Raw genomic sequence first — 19,586 nt, 5'->3', positions numbered from 1 at the left:
GATGGAGGAAAAGGTTAGCCATGGGGTCAGTGGGATACTGGTGGACAAGGCCTTCTTTTGGGGAGTATTTACCTATCTTTGGCCTTGCCTCCACCCTCTGCCCCCTTCCCAGTGAACTCTGTGGTCCGGGCGTCCCCTTCCCTCCCCCCAGTAAATATTCTGAGGTAGAGGGGGACGGATGAAGGAGCTTGGAGCGGTGCCTCATACGCTATCAGGCTTCGGCATTTAGAGTCTTGGAAAGGCTCCACCTGGGAATGAGTTCCAGAGAAAACAAACTTCAGATCCCAGCTCATATGAGAAAAGGCTCATGTTCATGGAGGCAGCTTCAGGGACCTTGGCAGAGGCTAAGGCAGGCTTGGCCCCTGCCTCTAATGGATCTGACATGGAGCCTTCCAAGGCCCATGGATATTGCCCAGCCTCTAGAGGAGATTTTGCTCCAGACGCTATACTGGTATTTCTTTCATTGGAGTTGTAGTCCTGGGGTTGCCAGTGAACCAACAGCATTTGTTGTTCCAACTATTTATACCCTAACTAAGGCAAGAAAGATTTTTAGGTGCCATGTCTCAAGTCCTCATCATTCCCCCTTGTCATTTTGCTTCCTTCTTGAAGATTAGCTGGATTTCGTCTGTGGAAGGTAAGGGGCAAGAAAGAGGGCCTTGGGTGCAGTAGGATCATCTCCCAAGCCATGCAAATTATCCTTTCTGGCCCTGGAATGGCACCCAGAGTGGCAGAGATGGGCACAATTTTGGGACACCGAGGAAGGGGAATGGGGGGCAAGGATGGTAGGGAAGGTAGGGACAGAGTTCATGGTGATGGCAAAGCTTTCTTTCCTGACTCCATCTTGCATCAGTTCTTTAATGCCGCTGTGCAATGCTTAGAGCTAATGGATCTAGATTTTATGCATAAAATAAACCAGGAGGCAAAGTAGTGTGAGTATAGGAGGTAGGAACACCTGGATTTCTATATCTAGCATTGTGCACTTAAGAAAAATACCCAGTCATGTTTTTGCACTTGGGGCTAAATACTGACTATTAACTCCCCCATGTCTGCCTCTTCTGCCAGGGGTCTTTTCAAACATAGACAATCATGGGATATTAAACTTGAAGGACAATAGAGATCATCTAGTCCCATCAACTCACTATATATATGAGGAACCTGAGGTCCAGAGTGGGGAAGTGTCTTACCCAAGGTCACATGGTGAGTTATCTCCTTTGACATCTTTGTATCAGTACCGACCCCTCCCCCACCAATTTTGATTCTAAAGATCTTAAGATCCCATCAAATCTCCATATGTCCCAGAGGCCTGGGGGATGACTAGGTACCCAGTGTAGGATTGTTACTAAATCCCTTAGGTTAGAGGAGTCTCTTTCAAGGGAGGAAGCTTCTTAGGGCCTAGGTGACGGGTCTGGGGGAAGCAAGAGAGGGACAAGGGCCTAGAGTGAAAGAGTGGTGTCACAAGCTTTTCTGCAGGCTGCCCAGACCAATGGCCTGCCTTCCCTCCTGTTCCCCTTCCCCCTCAGTCCCGAGAGAGCCCTTGTCCTGAGTTAGCACAGGGAAGTGATCATGGAAATTTCTCAACTTGAAATCAAGCTTCCCTCCAAACATGATGCCATAGACAAGGAAGGTCCCCTCTATCTTCACAAATCTGACCCTGCTCCCTGCAGAGGGAGAGGTCATGACACCCAAGATGACTCACCTCTGTTTTGATCATACAACATCCTGGGGAAGAGGAGAGAGAAGTTCTCAATACAACCAGATTTTGTTTCAATCTCTGCCCATTGTATCCCCAACATCTAGCTATCTGTTATGCCCCTCACATGCCTGTACATAGCTTTCATGAAAAGACAGACTTGTTCTATTAATATACCTATACACACACAGACACACACACACATACACACCTGTAAACACACACTCTTTACAGACATTATTTTAACCTGGGGTTGATGGAGCAACTTCCCTTTGAGGATTTTTACTAGAAACTCCTAGGACTCTGGACATCCTAATTCAGTCCAGGGCTGTGTAGCCAGAAGGAAGCTGAGCTGTCATGGAAGTCCTTGCTTGAGGCTGCCCATGGCCCAGTGGCCATCTCTGTTACTCCTCCAGAATATTTCCATCCCCTCTAAGACTTGGAATTATGGGAAGGCTGAGAGATCAGCTATCATTTCCTAACCTTCCACTCATCTGGTGAAATGAGGTGAAAAAAAAAAGGTCAATGATAAAGAGCTCACAGGCTTAGAAGTCTAGTGCCCCCACCCCTGGGGGTGGTCAGAAGTAGTCTATGGAATGCCTACTCCTAGAATTAGAAATGACCCTCTGATATCCCTAAAGAATGTAAGTTCTAAGAAAGCATAGCTTTCTTCTCCTTCTCCTTAGCCATCTAGTGACCCTAGTATGCACCTCCCTTCTCTCACTTGGTCATCAGCTCATCATCAGGGGCCCCTCCCTCTCAGAAAGATGGTTATAGACCAAGACCCACTTAGACGAAATTGATTCTCCTCTTCCATGATGACGCAGGACCAAGCCCCCAGATGTTTTGCCCACTTCCCTTCCTCGGCTCAGTGGAGGCAGCAGCAAAATGGAGTGTTTCCAGTTTCTCTGACCATGCTTGGTTTTAAGTTAATTCCCTCCTCCTCTCCTTCCCTTTTGCTGACAATTCATTTGGCTATTTCCAATATATCTGTATCCGTATTTCCAGTGCTTCCCTTTTCCAGCCCCCTCTCTGTTGTCCCTCCTAGTTTTGATCTTCTTTGGGGGAGGGGTTTTGGTTTTTACTTTATTTTGCTTTTTTCTGTTTTTCTGTTTTTTTGTTTTTGTTTTTATAGGTTTCAGAGAAATTATGTTGAATCCAATAAGCCTTCCCGGACATTCCAAGCCTCTTAACCATGGCATCTATGTTGAGGATGTCAATGTTTATTTCAGCAAAGGACGTCATGGCTTTTAAAAACTCCTTTTAAGCCTCCCTGTTTTGATGTCACGTTGGTAGGCTGGGCCCTCTGAGAGGTTGGAAGCTCTAGGCATTGTTCTGTTTGGATCTGGGGATGCTAAGTAGAAACTGCATGAGTCTCCAGTGCCCCTGCACCCTTTAACACAACAAGACAGGTGTTCTCCCCCATCCACCACTGGCAGGGTTGCCCTTTCCCTCCAATCATCACTGTGCTCCTTTTTTTCTGACCTACGAGGCAGCTCCTGCTGCCTTCTTTAGAGCCAATAAAGAGAATTAAAAACCTGTGACCAGGAGCCATCTTTTAAACCCAGTAGCATTCTATTGCTTTACAAAAACAACCCAACCACCACAAGAAAGCCTGATGAAGCCCAGCCATGCCCCGGTCTCACTTTCCCTGCTTGGAACCATGGCGTCTCCCCAGCTCTCCCTAGGAGACCCTGCTGTCCTCTTAGTGACCTCATCGCCTTGCAACCTTCAGCTGGGGAAGAGTCACAGAGAGCACCTAAGTGGAGGTGGAGACGGCGCGGTAAGAGGAGGGGGAGCCAGGCCCACATATTGGCATCAGATTAGGTCTCAGAGGAAAAGAATGAAAACCAATCATTTTATATATATATATTTTTTTTTTTTTTGGATGGAGAAAATCCTACTTTTTTTGGACACATTTGCCCCTACTCCCTCCTCTCTCTGGAATGGCTCACAGTGAGTGCGATACTAGAAAACTCCTTGGAGAGGGGAATTTCTCCAGGGCTCCTCCTTGGCCCCCAGATCTGCATTTCCGACAAGCTTTGGCTGCCGGAGGTCTTGCCAGTGAATTGGCCATGCTACTAGGACTACAAGGAACCAAGGGCATCATGTACCAAGGCCCTTCCTGCTAGTCCATGATCCTGGGATTGGCTCTCTTCCCCCACTGTCACTTATTCTTGAATCTGAGAACTTTCGGAACCCAGTGGAATCACCATTTCAAGGCCAAGATGAACTGAAGGGGAAGAGAAGGAAAAATTGACCTCCTCCAGCCCCTCTCATGGCACCAATGGAAGTGTCATCCTGTTCTCTGGTCAATATCTGTGTTTCTTTTGTTTGCATTGACTCATGACTTACTCCATGGCCACCCTCTCCCAAAGAGGGGTTTGTTTCCCCCATTTTCAACTTGATCCACTGGGGAGAGGGAAGGGGATGGCTTTCCCCTGCTTCAATAGGAAAGGCACAGTTGTAGGGATTGGGAATCTCCCAGATTTGCTGAAATATTGGCTGAGTGGACAGCTGGCTTGGCCCAGTTACCCTACTCATGGCACCTCCGTTGTGGGAAGTAAGCATAGGTTGCCCACTTGATCATGGAGAGCATGGAACAGGGGCCTCCCACTGGGGAGCTCTTGGGGAAAAATAGTGGTTGTTTTAGCCTACTAAATCTTGGGGTGGTGTTACACAGCAATAGATAATGGATTGTATGCTTCTGAAAAATTTTCCTGGGAGTTAAGATTCCCATGTAGGATTTTGCTTTCTGGGTCCTGTTGAATGGTGGTTCTTCCTGTCAGGTTCCTAGCCTAATTCTGCAGTTGCCTCCATGGGGTTTAAAAACATGAAGCTTTCCAAGTTCTTGCTCAGTATCTGGGGTGGCCTCCCAAGCACCTGAATTTCACATGGAGAGTCAGGTTTTCTCTAGGGCCTCAAGGTGCGTGTTTATGTAGACCCTTCCAGCTTCCCCCCATCCTGCTCCCCATGGCTTCACATCAGGCTATTACCCATCATGCCCTGCTGCCACTCTGGGTCCAGGGCTGACTCCGGAGTGTGGCTTTAAGGAGTAAGCTTGAGGATGATGGTTTTTTTTTAATTATTGTAAATCATTACCTCATTTCCAGCCGCCCAGGCTCCATCCATCACAGCATCTTTTATTCTGCCATTTTCCTCACCTTGTGCTATGACAATGGGGCGTTGTGTTTCCACAGAGACTTATAGGAGTGTTCAGTGTATAGTTTCTTAATAAACACTTTATTTTCTAATGAAATGACTGCATCAGACCTCTTATTTGGAAATTTTGGAAACAACATTAAAGATACAGATATTTCGGAGCCACACACATCCCCCCACCCCATTTTGCTGTTACTCTTTTAAAGAATTTTCTTCGTTCAGTCCTGTTTGCAAAGGTACTTACAATCTGTTCCATGGGTTGCTTTCATAGAGGATTCTCCCAGATTGGTCAGGTCCATATAGTGATGTGTCTCATTTTACTGAGAAGGAATTAGAGTCACAGAGAGGTTGAATGATTTTCCCATGGTCACACAGCACAAGAGGTAGAAGCATGACTCAAACCTAACTCCAGCAGACATTACTTGGAACATAGAGACCCTCCCTTCTTTCGTGGCTAGGGGCTTGTTCTGTTGTCCAAACAACGAAGGTCACAGAGAGCTTCTCTTCAGAGTTAATGTGTAAGGATGTCTAGGAGTAAGGTTGGAGGACCCTTTATCTTTGGTATACTAGCAAGCCAGTGGAATTCCTTCTGGCCAGAGTGGCTTTGTGTCCCTCTTGTGGACCTTGGGGAAGTGACTTTTCCAGAGAAAGCTGGAGCTATGGGCTTACAGGCCAGCTCAGTTATTATTCAGAGATAACCCCACTCATACACACACACACATACATATGTACATACTTATTCACACATACAACACATACATACACACATATAGATACACATATACATATGCATACACACGCACACATACACATACACACATATACAAACCGACATGCACATAGACACACATGCGCACATAGGTGGGCTTCCAGAAGAGGGGAGCAAAAAAGTCTTGGGGTCCTGCTGAGGTTGAAATCCTTAAATGAGCTGCCATGTCTGTCTGTCCTGGACTCGGGGACTTGAACAGTTAGAAGGGTTGAAATGCCTTCTATAACTTACAATCTCTTCCTTTTAGAAAGAAGGGACACTATGGTGGGAATGAGGGCCTGTATGGGGAAAGATGGAGCCAGAGTGGAGGATGGGACTTCCATGAAGGGTTCCTCGGTAGATGTGAACCTCCAGTGGGCCTCAGCAAGAGTTATTGGAGCTCATCTACTTAGAAAGTAAAGGGGAGACCAGTGAATTAAGCTGGGTGAGCTCCAGTTGGAAGCCCTTCAGTGAACTGAGCAGACTGGGTTTCTATGGTGTCTACTCACCCTTACTTATCTCCTATTTAAGTCTGGTTTAGTTTGAGTCCCCTCCTCCCAAATGGAAGTTCCTCTCTTCTAAGATTGCCTGGGTGGCTGGGTGGGGGGTAACCAGCTATGCGTTTTCCCGTTCTCATTGGCTCCTGGGAGTTGGTACTAGAATAGGGATGCCTCAGGATTGGGAACATCCTTGGGACCATAAAAGGATGGAAGCAGGTGTTTGAGGGAGCACTTTCATATTTAATAAGGGAGAGATTTAGTGTTGTTTTGTTCCAATGCATAGAGTCTGTCAAGGCATGGTAGAAGAGGTGGTGGGTAGAAGTGGCTCCTGAGGAGATGGGAAGGAAAAGTTTTGACAGTCCAGGAGGACTGGTTAGCATTAGACATGGGTGGGTAGGTAGGGGCTCTTGAGGGGGAAAGAGGAAAGGATGGGGGATGGGCTTAGAGTTTCAGGGTCAAGAAAGTGAGAGACTTCTTGTCTGGTGGCTTCTAGTTTGTCTCTAAAGTGTAAGGCAAGGCCTTGTGCACTAAGTGGGAAGATGTGAGGAGAAGTGTGATCTGAGATCATGGCAGAAGGGACGGATGACACGGAAGCTTGGAAAAGTTGCCTGGCGGAATAAGGATCCTGCTGAGCCTGGAGAACATTTTAGTTCCTAGGACTCTGTATTCCTGCTAGGTATTGAGGTCCCAGGGCACTTACCCCAGTGTTGAGCCTCTAGGGCAGCCAGAGCCGGCACGGGGCAGACCTGGAGAGCCAAACTTAGCCTCTGAAAGGAGGCAGGCTTGGCTTGGCTTCAGTTCAGGGGGACTCAGGGGACCAGATATACCTCCAGCTCCCTACCTTCTGGATTCTGAATCTCACTGACAGGATTTCAGAGTGGCTTTCTCGGAGCAAATCTTCCATTTTGGCCATAGAGCAAAGCTTCCATTTTGGCCATAGGGGATTCCATTGCAGAGGCTCACAGCTGACACAGACCAGGAACCCAGTATGCTTGCCAGATGCAATTGGGATGGATCTTGATTCTGGAGGAGATGACTGAGGGGTGCTGGTTCTTCACCCTATTTTGGAAGCTAGCTGCACCGTCTTGTAGGACATTGATGAAATCAGGCCTAGAATCTTCCCAGGGATGGTCCCTGGAGAGGAAATGAGTCTTCCACTCAAGTTAGGTGGCCAGATCTTGGAACTGATTGCTGAGCTACAGAAGCCTGCCTGTGAAGCATTGATAATGGTCATTATGTCTAACTTACGAAACACCTCCTTTTAGCCAGGCACATTTTATACACCAGGAAGCTGAGGCTTAGAGAGATTCAGTAACTAGCTCGAGGCCTCACAGCTGGGGACTGGCAGAACCAGGTCTAGACATGAGGTGTGCTTGACTTCGGAGTGCTCTCAGCTCCCCTGCTGCTCCGTATTTAAGGCAGCTGGTCTGGTCTTCAGCTCCTGGAAGGATTTCACAGCCAGAGCCCCCACCCCCACTCCCAAGAGAAAGAGGTCTTTCAGAGGTCGTTGTGGGTAGGCCAGACCTAAACTCCCCTCTGGGCTCATCTGTCCAAGGGAATTTTAAAGACTCTCCAGAATAAAAGACTGGACCATATCCTTTCTTCACTCCTTCTAGCAGTCAGGGACCCTGGATGCCTGAAAGTGTGATTGGTCTTCGGTCTAAGGTAAATCGCCTGGTCTGCAATTTGTGAGATTCCCAAACAGACCGATGATGGCATCTTTGATGTTGGGGAGGGAGGACTTGCTGGATGAGACCACCAACCCAGTCCTCAGGATGGTAGGTTAGGCTGTCTGGGTCCCAGCAGGTGTGAGCAGCTTCAGACAGGAAGATAGTGGAAGGAAGATCTTTCCCTGATTGCCCCACCCTCACTTGAACTTTCTTCACCCCACCTCCAAGACCTCCTGGTGGGTGGAGGTTCAGCCCATGTGGTTCTCACCCAAGGAAAGAACAGATGCTAAACATGTTCAGTTTAGAAGCCAAGAAGCTGGCCTCTGGCCTCCCGTCTCTCCCCTCTTGGGTGGGAATTCCCTTCTGCAGCCAAGCTCCCAGCAGCCACATCCTCACCTCCACCTCCTCAGCCGCAGGTGTGACCCTGGGTTGGCTCAGTTCCCTCAGGTCAATCCCAGGCATTAACAAAGGATCAAGAGTCTCAGCTAGAGCAGTGAGAGGGAGGTTTGGAAGCTACAGAGAAAGCTCAGAAGGGGGAGATCAATACTGGACAACTTCATTGTTGTTGAGCTTTTGGAAAGCGCAAGACACAGATTAGGCAAAGAGCTGGAGCCTTGGTTCCTGCAGTGTTTACCGAATCCTCTTCTCCTGCATTGCTTCCAGGGTGACTTTGAAAGCTGAGGGCAGTGAGGACAGTGGAGAGAGGGGTGGGTGATTGGGAGCGGGGAAGGGTCCAGCGCTGCCCTGGCTTCTCTGGGAAGGTGGGAAGGACAGAAGGAAAACTCTTAAGCATGACAGTGAAGGAGATATTGAGGCAGCGAGGAGGTGGGGGAACTGTGGGTGCTTAGTTTGGATTTTCCAGTGCAGGCCTGGAGCGCTCCCTCCTCCTCCCTCTCCTAGCTCTACCACCACTGCATTCCCACGCTTTGGTGCTGGTTGTTGTGGGTGAAGCTGCTGGCTGCATCTAGTTTCCTTGGATAGCTGTGGTTCTGTAGGAATCCTTTAGAAATCTACTGTTACCACCACCTGCACTCCCCACTGCCCAAGGAAAGCTGAGCCTCGATCTGACAGTGTAGTGCTGGAGCCAGAACAGACTCTTGCTTCAACCCTCCTTGAACTCAAAAGTGAGCTGAAGGAGATGTCCCAGCAAGAGAGAAGGTTCTTGGTTTGCTATCTCGGGTGGCTCAAATTCCATCAGGATTCTGAGCCCCATTTGGGTGGGATTTTAATCAGAGTTCCTCCCACTCAGTGAGTAAAATTTCCATAGAGCAGCCCGTTTCCTATCAGGTGAAAGCTCGGCTTGCTAAGGAAGGAGGTTTCCACAGGGTGGTAAGATCTGAGACCTCCCTGCATACTGTTCCAACAAAGGGCCCCTGCCTAAGTTTTCTCAGTCACTGCCACCTTTGCCCAGAAAAACCATCCTCATCATCTACTCTGGGCAAGGACGAAGTGCAAGGTTTTGCCACCCTTACAACAGCCCTTGAGGTCTGTAGGTGTTATCTAGCCCCTTTTTCCCCCAGGGTGCCTCCTCAGCTACAAGATTTACATTCAGTTAAATATGTGTAAGTGATTCAGAAAGAGTTTCATTTTGTGACCCCCTTGCTAGACTGGGACACTTTTCCCTGGGGGAGCACTGAGAGGACTTACACCTTCCTTCCCCACCCTGGACTTCCAGGTGGATGTGAGTGCAGTGCTCAGATGATTGAGTGCTCTGGGTGGAGGTGGTGAGAGCATGGAAGAATGAGGGAGACACTGGGGCTAAGCCTTTGGAGAAAGCATGCTCCTGTACTTCCTGTGAAGGGAAACAAGGAAGGCACGAGGCTGGCTGTGGAACACAAATCCTACAGGAACATAGAGGATGCTGACGGTTCCGATTCCCTGTCAAAGGCTTCCAGCCCAAGGCAAGACCAGGTCATCTGGGTCCAGTGTGGGAAGGAATTTAGAACTCTCTGGGGTAGAAAAAGTTAGGATTACCAAGTTCTCCAAGAGCAGCCAGAGCTGTAGAGAAATCCTGGCTCAAGGGCTTTGGTGGGACCTTCAAGCCTATAGGCAGGATGTGCCTGAGGTTGCCACATGGTACCAGAGGCACACTGGGCTTCTCAGGACCCTAGTTGAGCTGAGTCCCTCGGTATCGCCAATGGTTAACTCAAACAGCTGCTAACTGAAAGGTTGGAGGTTTGAGTTCACCTAGAGGTGCCTCAGAAGAAAGGCCTGGTGATCTACTTCTGAAAAATCAGCATTGAAAACCATAGGGAGCACAGTTCTACTCTGACACGCATGGAGTCACCATGAATCGGAATGAACTCACTGGTTTTATTTAGCGGTGGTGACCTCCTCTGCAAGCAAGAGCCGCTAAGGCCTCTCTAATGGAGATAAACCTGACTTTGATGTGACAGGGGCACAAGATAACGTGGGGTGTGGCTCTTCGGAGGGCCCAAAACACTGAGCAGTTCTCACTTCACCCGTGTCTAAGAGTAGCATCAAGTGGCGTCTGAGAGTTTGGTGAGGTGGTAATAATCCGCTGTTCAGCTATGGCGAGGGTTTCAAGAGCAAAGCATGAGGCTGCCCAAAGGTGTGAGTTCCCAATTGCCGTCCCTGATTTGCGGCTTCATCCAAGCGAGAGGGACAGAGCATCATGTGAGCTACAGAATTCACCATCAAGCCCGACTATGGTAAGTAACGCCCGTGGCCTTGGTGGGTGACAGTGACACCCAACTTATCTTCGTGGGTCTCTTCCTCACAGTTTCTGCCACTTAACATGCTGTAACCATGGCAGCAAAATGAAGGCTGGTTCTGTCTTTGGGGACCGCACTGGACCAAGGTGCCCTTTTCCCTTAAAAAGACATGTTCTTCCCTTCCTTATTCCCAAGTTCAACCTGCAGTGTGAAAGAGCAAGGACCTGTCCCCAGGAAAGCAAATTCTTTTTCCCGCTGTCAAGCATGGCCCAGTGACACTTCTTTTACAGACGTCTGAAATGCCACCTGCCTTTCTACTCTGAAACTCACTCTAGCTCAGCCTCTTTGGTCCTTGTGATGTTGTTTTAAAATGACATTGCAGTGGTCTTTACTCTGCAAGGCTTGGCCCAAAGCAATGACAATCCTGACCACCCCATGGATTTCTCAGGGGAGGACAGGGCGTGTGTGCTTTTGGAGGGATGGGCATACAGAGTCTGTGGCACAGTCCTAACCCGCTGCACTGGCTGAGGGACATATTTGCTTCACACAACCAGGTTCCTGAGGGTGTCAGGAGCACATGGCATGGAGGGTCCTTGAGCTTAAAGCTAAGTCGGTTTCACCTCTGTGACACAGGAGAGCACTGAACCTACGGAGGCTCCCACACTTCCAGTCTCTCCAAGATCTGCCTTCCTGCTACCAAGGTCAAGACAAGGTCAAGTCCTAAAGTCTGTGTCCCATGGGCCAGCCAGTGTAGGTGCCTCTCCCAGGGCCCTCCTGAAAATAATCTAATTGGGAAGAAATATTCCAGAATGTAGGCTAGATGCTGACCAAGTCAAGCCTATGTATTATAAACATACGACACTGTCAATAGTCCCTTGCTATTAATTCTGCGAGAAAGACTGAGAGTATATCTCAAAGCAACTTTTGTCATGAGCGTTAGTCTCTGAAAGCTCAACCTGGCCAAGAGGGCACAGCTGAGATCAGCAATCCCTCTCAGGGAGCTACCGTCTGAGGGCCACAGCTCTGGACCTTGGTGTTTCACTTCAGAGAGAGCAGATGCAGAGCTGGCCAGGGAGAGCCTGAGTCTGTTCTTTCCCACAGGCATTGAGGAGCAGGAGAGACACCACCAATATAGAACATATTCAGAGAATGTTCTCCTCGGGAGGATTTAAATTCTGAGTCTATGTTTAAATGACTCATGGAATTGTTCAATCTTTCTGGCTTCCAATTTGGCATTTCTTGCTGCCATAACTGGTAATTTCTGAGCAGTGCTTTAAACCAGAATAACCCCACTGCACATTTGTAAGACTGTGTTTTTGGCCATCTTAATAATTTCATTGGGTCAACCACTTGATGAGCTGTTGTTCCACATGAGCTGATCAGTTTTCTGGGTGAAACTTTGGTTTCTGCAGTGCTGTTCACTCTTAATTTGAAATCCCTGACTTGCAGAAAAACCTTTTTCTTATACTCTAGTTATTCAATGAATTATGTTGTGAGGGTCAAGTGCTCCCCTCTTCATTGGCTACAGCATTGTTTCCCTTTAATATCATGAAATGCTAAAGGTCCATCACATAACTTTGGAGAACGTTGCCTGGTATAATCACCTCTGGTAGAGTCACAGAGTCCCTGGGTGCTGCAATAGGTTAATGAGCTCAGCTGCTAACAAAAGTTTGGTGGTTCGAGTACACCCAGAAGTGCCTTGGGAGGAAGATCTGGTGATTTACTTTCAAAAAATCATCCACTGAAAACCCTATGGAGCACAGTCCTACTCTGGTACGCATGAGGTCACCATGAATCAGAATCAACTCGGTGACAACTGGTAATAGCAGTAGAATCACAGTGTTCTTTAGGCTATCCAAAGCTCTCAGAAGTCCTGCTGTAAAGAGACTATTTATTCTACCACTTTCCAAACCTAACTGACCATAGACCTTGCTTCATTTAATACCTGTTAATAGATGCAGCACACACAATTTAGGATACACTGGGTTATGTGGCCATAAGCTTTTAAAGAAGAACCAAGCAGAATGTGTAATCGGCCACCCCCCTTCATATGTCAAGATAAGCAAACACACCCGAGTACCTCTCCGCGGCTGTAGGCTCAGTCTCTTACTTTACCCTCTGCTTTGCATACAGTCAGAAAAGATTCTGGGGGCTGGTGGGTAGGTGCTCTTGTGAAGAGCAGGAAGCCTTCACTGGGATATCTCAGAAGAAAATGGTAAGTCATTTCATGTAAGAGCTTGACTCTCCAACACTTAACATGGCCACCTCCCTGGCTGGTGGAAGTGACGTCATCTAGTGGTAGCACACAGGAATGAAGATCTGGATCCCAGTCTCGGCACTACCTCTAGCAAAGTGACTTGGGGTAAGTCACCTTTCCTTGTTCCACATTGCCTGTAATGTGCTTGGAAATGCCCATGTAAAAGACCCTAAACAGGTGCCCCAAATGCCCTGTCCCCTAGAAGGTAGCACCTTCTGGTTCTTAGATCCTTCTCTTTCTGCTGAATGTATTGGTGTATCAAGTAGAAAGACTGACCTTTGCTGCTCCCAATGAGTGAGGAGGCTTGAAAGCAAGCGAAGGGCAGTCAGAGGGAGAAGAATGGCCGGTCTTTCAGGTAGGGGTGGGTGGAGTTCCCTGGATGAGGAAGAAAGCAGATGCTTGGGGGTTAATAGACCCTCTGTCACAGTTGGACAGGGCCAAGTGGGAGTTCTCCACGAGATTTTCCCACTTTGATCTCAAGAAGGCAGCTCTGCCTAACAAATAGTCTGAAATGTCAAAGAATAAATGTTAAAGCTTGAGGGGTCGTTCCGCAGGGAGCTGCCTGGGCTGACTAGGGAGGGAGAGGAGGAGGGAGAGAGGGACACAGCAGAATCCTTCACATAAAGATTCCAACTCAGTTTTGTGATATTTAAGAAAAAAAATGAATTATTTATAGCACAGAAGATGGAAGCAGGCTGCAGAGTAGTAGCCAGGCTTAAGATGGTAGTTTACATTCTATTATTTAGCTGCCCCAGCCTTGAACTGGTAAAACTTACCTTGTTGGTGTCTTGCTATTGAGCTCTTCCTGACTTATCTATTATTGTTTTAATTAAGAAAATTCATATCCTTTGATATGGGGAACAGGGGGGACAATTCTTAGAAATAATTGTTGCAAACAGGAGGAGCATTCATTTCTCTTAAAGGGTCTCCAGCACCTCCTTCACCACCTCCCTCCATGCCCATCAGCTTCCAACCCATGCATCTTCTAACAAAGACTCAGGGAACCACTGCTTCTGTATGGATGGGAAGCATCTTGGTGTTGACCTTGGCATCAACTGGCCATGTTGATCTGGGAAGGTAGATTTTACTTCTCAGTTGTTCCATCTGAGAAATGGAGGCAGTTGTCATGTGCCTCTTTTGGGTATGCTGGCATAGGAACGATGCCGTGTGTTCCAAACACTTCAGTCCCTGGGAGAGAAATAGCATCTACATTACGTGAGGGGAAAAAAATGAAGTAAAGAAATATGAAGAAGACCAACCAGGAGTCACCAAAAGATTGGTATTAAAGCTGGAGGGAATGGGGTCTTTGGTTTGGTCATTGATGTCATTTAAATGTTAACAAAAAAAAAAAAAAAGGCTTCTAATTGATAATTGTATTCTGATTGTATAGCAGGGTAAGTGAAATCCACTGATAATCTCAAAAATTGAAGAAAAAATCAAAAGTTAAAAGCTTCAGATTCTCACCTGTCCTTCTCCACAAATAATGCAGCATGCTCTCAGTCATTTTCCCTCTGACTGTTTCTGTGCACCTTTAATACTCTCGGAGATGCTAACAAATGGAGGTGGGTTTGGCCAGTTTGGGGTTGGCAAGGTGAGGCTGGTCAAAGTGCAAATCAGATCTTCAATACACCTCCAAACAGTCGGTATTGAATTTGGGATGTATTGCTTTTATTGAAAATATTAATACTCTTGCTTTCTTCTAGACCTGTTTTTTTTCCCCCACCTTGAGGAATGTGGAGAACATTTTACAGTTAAAATGTCACAGTGACACTCCTGTTATAAAACTCTAAAAATGTACTTATTTTTATACTCAGGAACTTACTCTACCTCACAGAAAGATCTTTCAAATGTCTTTCCTTCAGTATGTACTTTCTGTAATGTAGAGGTGTGAACAGCAATTGTTCTAGGGCAGTGATTCTTAAACGTTTTGGTCTTGGGACCCCTTTAAACTCTTAAAAATGATTGAGGACCCAAGGAACTTTTGTTTATATGGGCTGTATCTGTGTTGTATTTACTGCATTTGAAATTAAAACTGAGAAAAATGTAAAAAATGCAAGCACTGCACACTTTCCATTAACCATCAGAGAAGAGACATCGTCACATGTCATGAAGCCACTGGAAAACTCCATGTATGCGTGTGAGAGGGCAAGAGTGAATCCATTCATATACCATCTTAGTATTATTATGAAAATAGTTTTGAACCTGGATCCCCTGAGAGAGTCTTAGGGACACCAAGGGTTTCCTGCTCTCAGGAAAACTGAGGCACAAGACGATTCTTAAACCAAATGTGGGTTCCCTGAGTGCCAGTGAATCTACCAGTCATGCTCTTAGCTCCAAGCTTCAGGGTCTGTCAGAATCCCATTTATTCATTCAAACATAGCCAATGGGTACCAACTCAAAACAAACTAGATATGATCTTGTGTGTTCAGTGGCTAGGAATGTGGGAAATATATTAGAAGGACTTCATATCTAATGGGGAAGGCTGAGCAGTGATGTTTGCTTTGGAGAAGGAACATGAGCTTGATGGAGCAGTTAACATTGGCTGATTGAAGAGACTCAGCGTAAATGGGGTTTGCAAAATCCAGTGGATGAGAGCAGGAGAAATGAATGGCAGGGAGAGGAAGAGAATTTATGATCGGCACCTCACAGATCAGATGTCCCATCCTGTGTATCATAGCCTTCATTGCACGTCACATCTAGATTTGTCTAAGGAACATGTGGGGCTCAGCAGCATTCTAGCCAGGACCCAGAGAGATGTCTATTTTAGCTAGAGACCCTGGCTCCTCTCTCATTCTCCTAACCTGGGCAGCTTTGGTAGACGGAGATTGGATTATGGAATGTATAGTGTCCCAGGGAGTCTCCCAGGTTTACTCTATGTAGCACCCAGCACACCGTCTGGCAGAGGGAGCTGTCTGATTAGGAGGGCCTGGGTGCATGACAGTGTTCATGGCTCCTATTATTTATCACTTATACCCCAGGGAGCAAGAACCACTCTGAGCTGGTTCTGAGGAGCTCTTTGTCATTGGTATGTCAAAATCCTCACCAGAAGAATAGGATCTTTTTAGAAAGCCTCTGAGATCATGAGAGGGTGTAGTTCATTGATTCATCCTTCAACCATGTACTAGGCATCTACTCTGCACGCTGCTCACTGCTACTGTGTGATATAGTTGTATGTCTTGCCCTCAAGAGCTTCATAGTCTGGTGCAGTGGTTCTCAACTGGGAGTAATCTTGCCTCCCAGGGGACATTTGTCAATGTGTGGAGACATTTTTGGTTGTCACACCTGAGGCTAGTTGCTACCGACAGCCTTCTGCAACAAAAAATCATTCAATCCAAAATGTCAGTAGTGGTGATGTTGAAAACCCCTCAACTATTGGGGATATAGACTAGGAATATTGCCATTTTACTTGGGCAGAAGGGACCCCAAGCTTCTCAGGGCTCTGCTTTGGCCCTTCTTCAGCTGCCAGGAATCCAAGGGCCATGAGAAGTGACCACCTGGAGCCTGTGCCCCATCTCCCTTCTAGACCATGTTCCAGTTGCTCAAACCAGAATTCCTTACCAGAATGGACCTGAGCCCACCTCCTTGGCTGTGCAGCCCTCTTAGCCCATCCACCTAAGGGTGGGCTGCATTGCAGGTATGTGTTACACTAGACCTAAGGGGTGGCCAGGGGCAGATATTCAGGGTTAGTTAGTGGGGAGGATGAGGGTTGGAGGAGTTAAGGGAATTTGGGGTTGCAGGCTGGGCATGCACATGGATGGACAAGAGGCCCCTTTCGGTGTGGGATTGGTAGAGAAGAGGAGTGGACTGGGGGCCAACATTCCCGGCACTACTTCATCCCAGCTCAGAACTCCAAGGAACCTGAGAAGTCTGAATTCAAACCTGGCCTTTCTACTGATTCTGAAGATACACTTAACAGGGCAGGAGAATCAGATGTATTTATATATAGGATATGCTAGCTTGATTGATACGCTTCACTAGGTGGTGCAAAAGGTTTAAGCACTCAACTACTAGCACAAAGGTTTAGTGTTCAAACCTACCTAGAGGTGCCTAGAAGACATGCCTGATATCCAAAAGGTCACAGCCTTGAAAACCTTATGGAGCACAGTTCTACTCTTGACACACTTGGGGTTGCCATGGGTCAGAATTGACTCAACAGCCACTATCAACAAAAATAGCTTGATTTATAATTTTTAAATATTTGGCCATGTGTGATATGGACTTCTAATTATTCTCTTGTCCCAGGTCCTGCAAATGTAAGGGACAGGCCTACTACAGACAAGTGAATGATTTTGAAGTAATAATGATAAAATTCTGTGAGAGGTAAGCATAGAGGAAGGACACCTAGTTCTTAAATTCAGTTCTTGAAAATACTGAATCATGATACCTATTTGAAGCTGTATAAATAGAGATGGCACTTCAGGGAAAAATCCACTATCAAGATGATTAGTTGAGATTGAAGTGTTCTGTCATTTAGAGAGATGTCAGTCTCTTTCAGCCTTTGGCAGCTTGATCCCATTGCCACGCAGTTAAATATCCCAGTTCTTTGAACACTCAGATTGTTGGAGGTGGCCGTTCTTTCTGCTGGACCATCTCCGTGTCTGGTGGTGCTCATACTGTGTAATGCCCTTGCCAGGTTGCCATGGAGACTGATCATGAGGTCTCCACCATTGATTTGTACTTACTGGGGCTCTGCAGCATCCTGTATGCTACGGCCTGCATTCTATAGGAGAAGAAGAGGGGCTACACCCTCACCTCCCACACCTGCGGACTATTGAGAGGCAATCTTCTGTAACAGGGAGGTAAAGACTCTAGAGAAATTGAATGGGAAGGATTTTTTCCCCCTTTTATAACATAGTGCTTTTTTCTGATTACAGAAGTAATTTATATTCACAGTAGAAAATTTGGCAAAATACAGAAAAGCACACAAACACATAAATTATCTGCCGTCCCATCATCCAGAGACAACACTATTAACATTTCAGCTTTTTGCCTCCTAATCTTTTCTATGTACTCATTTAATTATTTAGCAGAATCATATCATTCTATGCGCACGTACACACGCACATTGTTTTGCTCCTTCCTTTCTCATAAGATTTTTTGCATGTGCTTTTTAACTAGTCTTTTAGAATATTTAAAATATTCACATGGGTACTATATAAACGGTTCAAAAATGCACACACACACACACACACACACACAAAGACTTGTACGTTGAGTGTTCATAGCCCTATTTTTCATAATAGCCAAAAAGGTGGAAACAACCCAAATGTCCGTCGACTGGTGAATGGATAAGTAAATATGGTATATCCATACAATGGAATACTATCCAACAATAAAAAGGAATAAATACTGATGCATGCTACAACATGGTTGAACCTCAAAAATATTATGTTGAGTGAAAGAAACCAACACAAAGGACTCCAGATTGTATGATGCTGTTATAGCAGATGTCCACAAGAGGCAAATCTATAGAGACAGAAAGCAGATCAGTGGTTGCCTAGGCCTGGGGTTGGGGATGGGAATTAACTGTGAATGGACCCAAGAGATATTATTAGGGTGATGGCACTGTTCTAAAATTGAATTATGGTGATGGTTGCATGACTTGATAAATTTAGTAAAAATCATTGAATTGTATATTAAAATTGGTGAATTTAATGATATGTAAATAATACCTTAATAAAGTTTGTGTATATATATATATATGTGTGTGTGTTTGTTGCTGTTAATTGAGCTGACTCTTGACTGATGGCAACCCCATTTGTGGAGAGTAGAACTGCTCCATAGGATTTTCAAGGCTATGGTCTTTTGGAAGCAGATCTCCAGGCGTGTCTTCTGAGGTGCCTCTGGGTGACTTCAAACCACCAACCTTTCGGTTAGTAGTCCAGCATGCCACCCAGGGACTCATATGTATATACACAGCTTTATAACATATATATATAAAAGTATATATAAATATATATATAAAGCTTACATATATATACAGCTTCATTAACAACCTGCGGTATGCAGATGACACAACCTTGCTTGCTAAAAGTGAAGAGGACTTGAAGCACTTACTGATGAAGATCAAAGACTACAGCCTTCAGTATGGATTACACCTCAATATAAAGAAAACAAAAGTCCTCACAACTGAACCAGTAAGCAATGTCATGATAAACGTAGAAAATATTGAAGTTGTCAAGGATTTCATTTTACTTGGATCCACAATCAACACCTGTGGAAGCAGCAGTCAAGAACTCAAATGACGCATTGCATTGGGCAAATCTACTGCAAAAGACCTCTTTCAAGTGTTGAAAAGCAACAATGTCACTTTGAAGACTAAGGTGCGCCTGACCCAAGCCATGGTACTTTCAGTCGCCTCATATGCATGCAAAAGCTGGACAACAAATAAGGAAGATCAAAGAAGAATCGATTCCTTTGAATTGTGGTGTTGGCAAAGGATATTGGATATACCATGGGCTGCCAAAAGAATGAAAAAATCTGTCTTGAAAGAAGTATAACCAGAATGCTCCTTAGAAGCAAGGATGGTGAGACTTCATTTCACTCAATTTGGACATGTTATCAGGACCATCAGTCCCCGGAGAAGGACATCATGCTTGGTAAAGTAGAGAGTCATCGAAAAAGAGGAAGACCCTCAAGGAGAAGAATTGACACAGTGGCTGCAACAATAGGTTCAAGCATAACAGTGATCATGACGATGGCACAGGACCTGGCAGTGTTTTGTTCTGTCGTACATAGGGTCACTGTGAGTCGGAACTGTCTCGATGGCATCTAACAACAACGTATATACAGTTGATTCTCATTATTCGCAGATTCTATATTTGTGAGTTCTCCTACTAGCCAAAATTTATTTGTCACCCCCAAATCAGTGGTGCTTTTCCGGT

The 19,586-nt window shown here is 46.1% G+C and overlaps 1 protein-coding gene across 8 annotated transcripts in view; it reads left to right on the top strand.

The window, feature by feature from the left end:
* The window catches only part of NTRK3 (neurotrophic receptor tyrosine kinase 3), a 469,571-nt gene that overhangs the window by 340,547 nt on the left and 109,438 nt on the right, over positions 1 to 19,586 (top strand). Inside the window, exons 12-13 of one of the 8 annotated variants that reach the window (XM_023725928.1) lie at positions 1,063 to 1,197; positions 2,826 to 2,992. The exons of 6 other annotated variants lie outside the window; for them this stretch is intronic. In XM_023725928.1, the coding sequence (XP_023581696.1) occupies positions 1,063 to 1,197; positions 2,826 to 2,944 (254 nt within the window). In that variant the 3' untranslated portion in view covers positions 2,945 to 2,992. Of the gene's footprint in view, positions 1 to 1,062; positions 1,198 to 2,825; positions 2,993 to 19,586 lie in introns of those variants that run through there. One more of the 8 variants, XM_023725929.1, reaches the window with a different exon arrangement.

The sequence above is a fragment of the Trichechus manatus genome, unplaced genomic scaffold (assembly GCF_000243295.1).
Source record: "Trichechus manatus latirostris isolate Lorelei unplaced genomic scaffold, TriManLat1.0 scaffold00009, whole genome shotgun sequence".
Classification (NCBI taxonomy): Eukaryota; Metazoa; Chordata; class Mammalia; order Sirenia; family Trichechidae; genus Trichechus; species Trichechus manatus.
The sequence above is the reverse complement of the archived record's forward strand: the minus strand, read 5'-3'. Positions and strand labels throughout refer to the sequence as shown.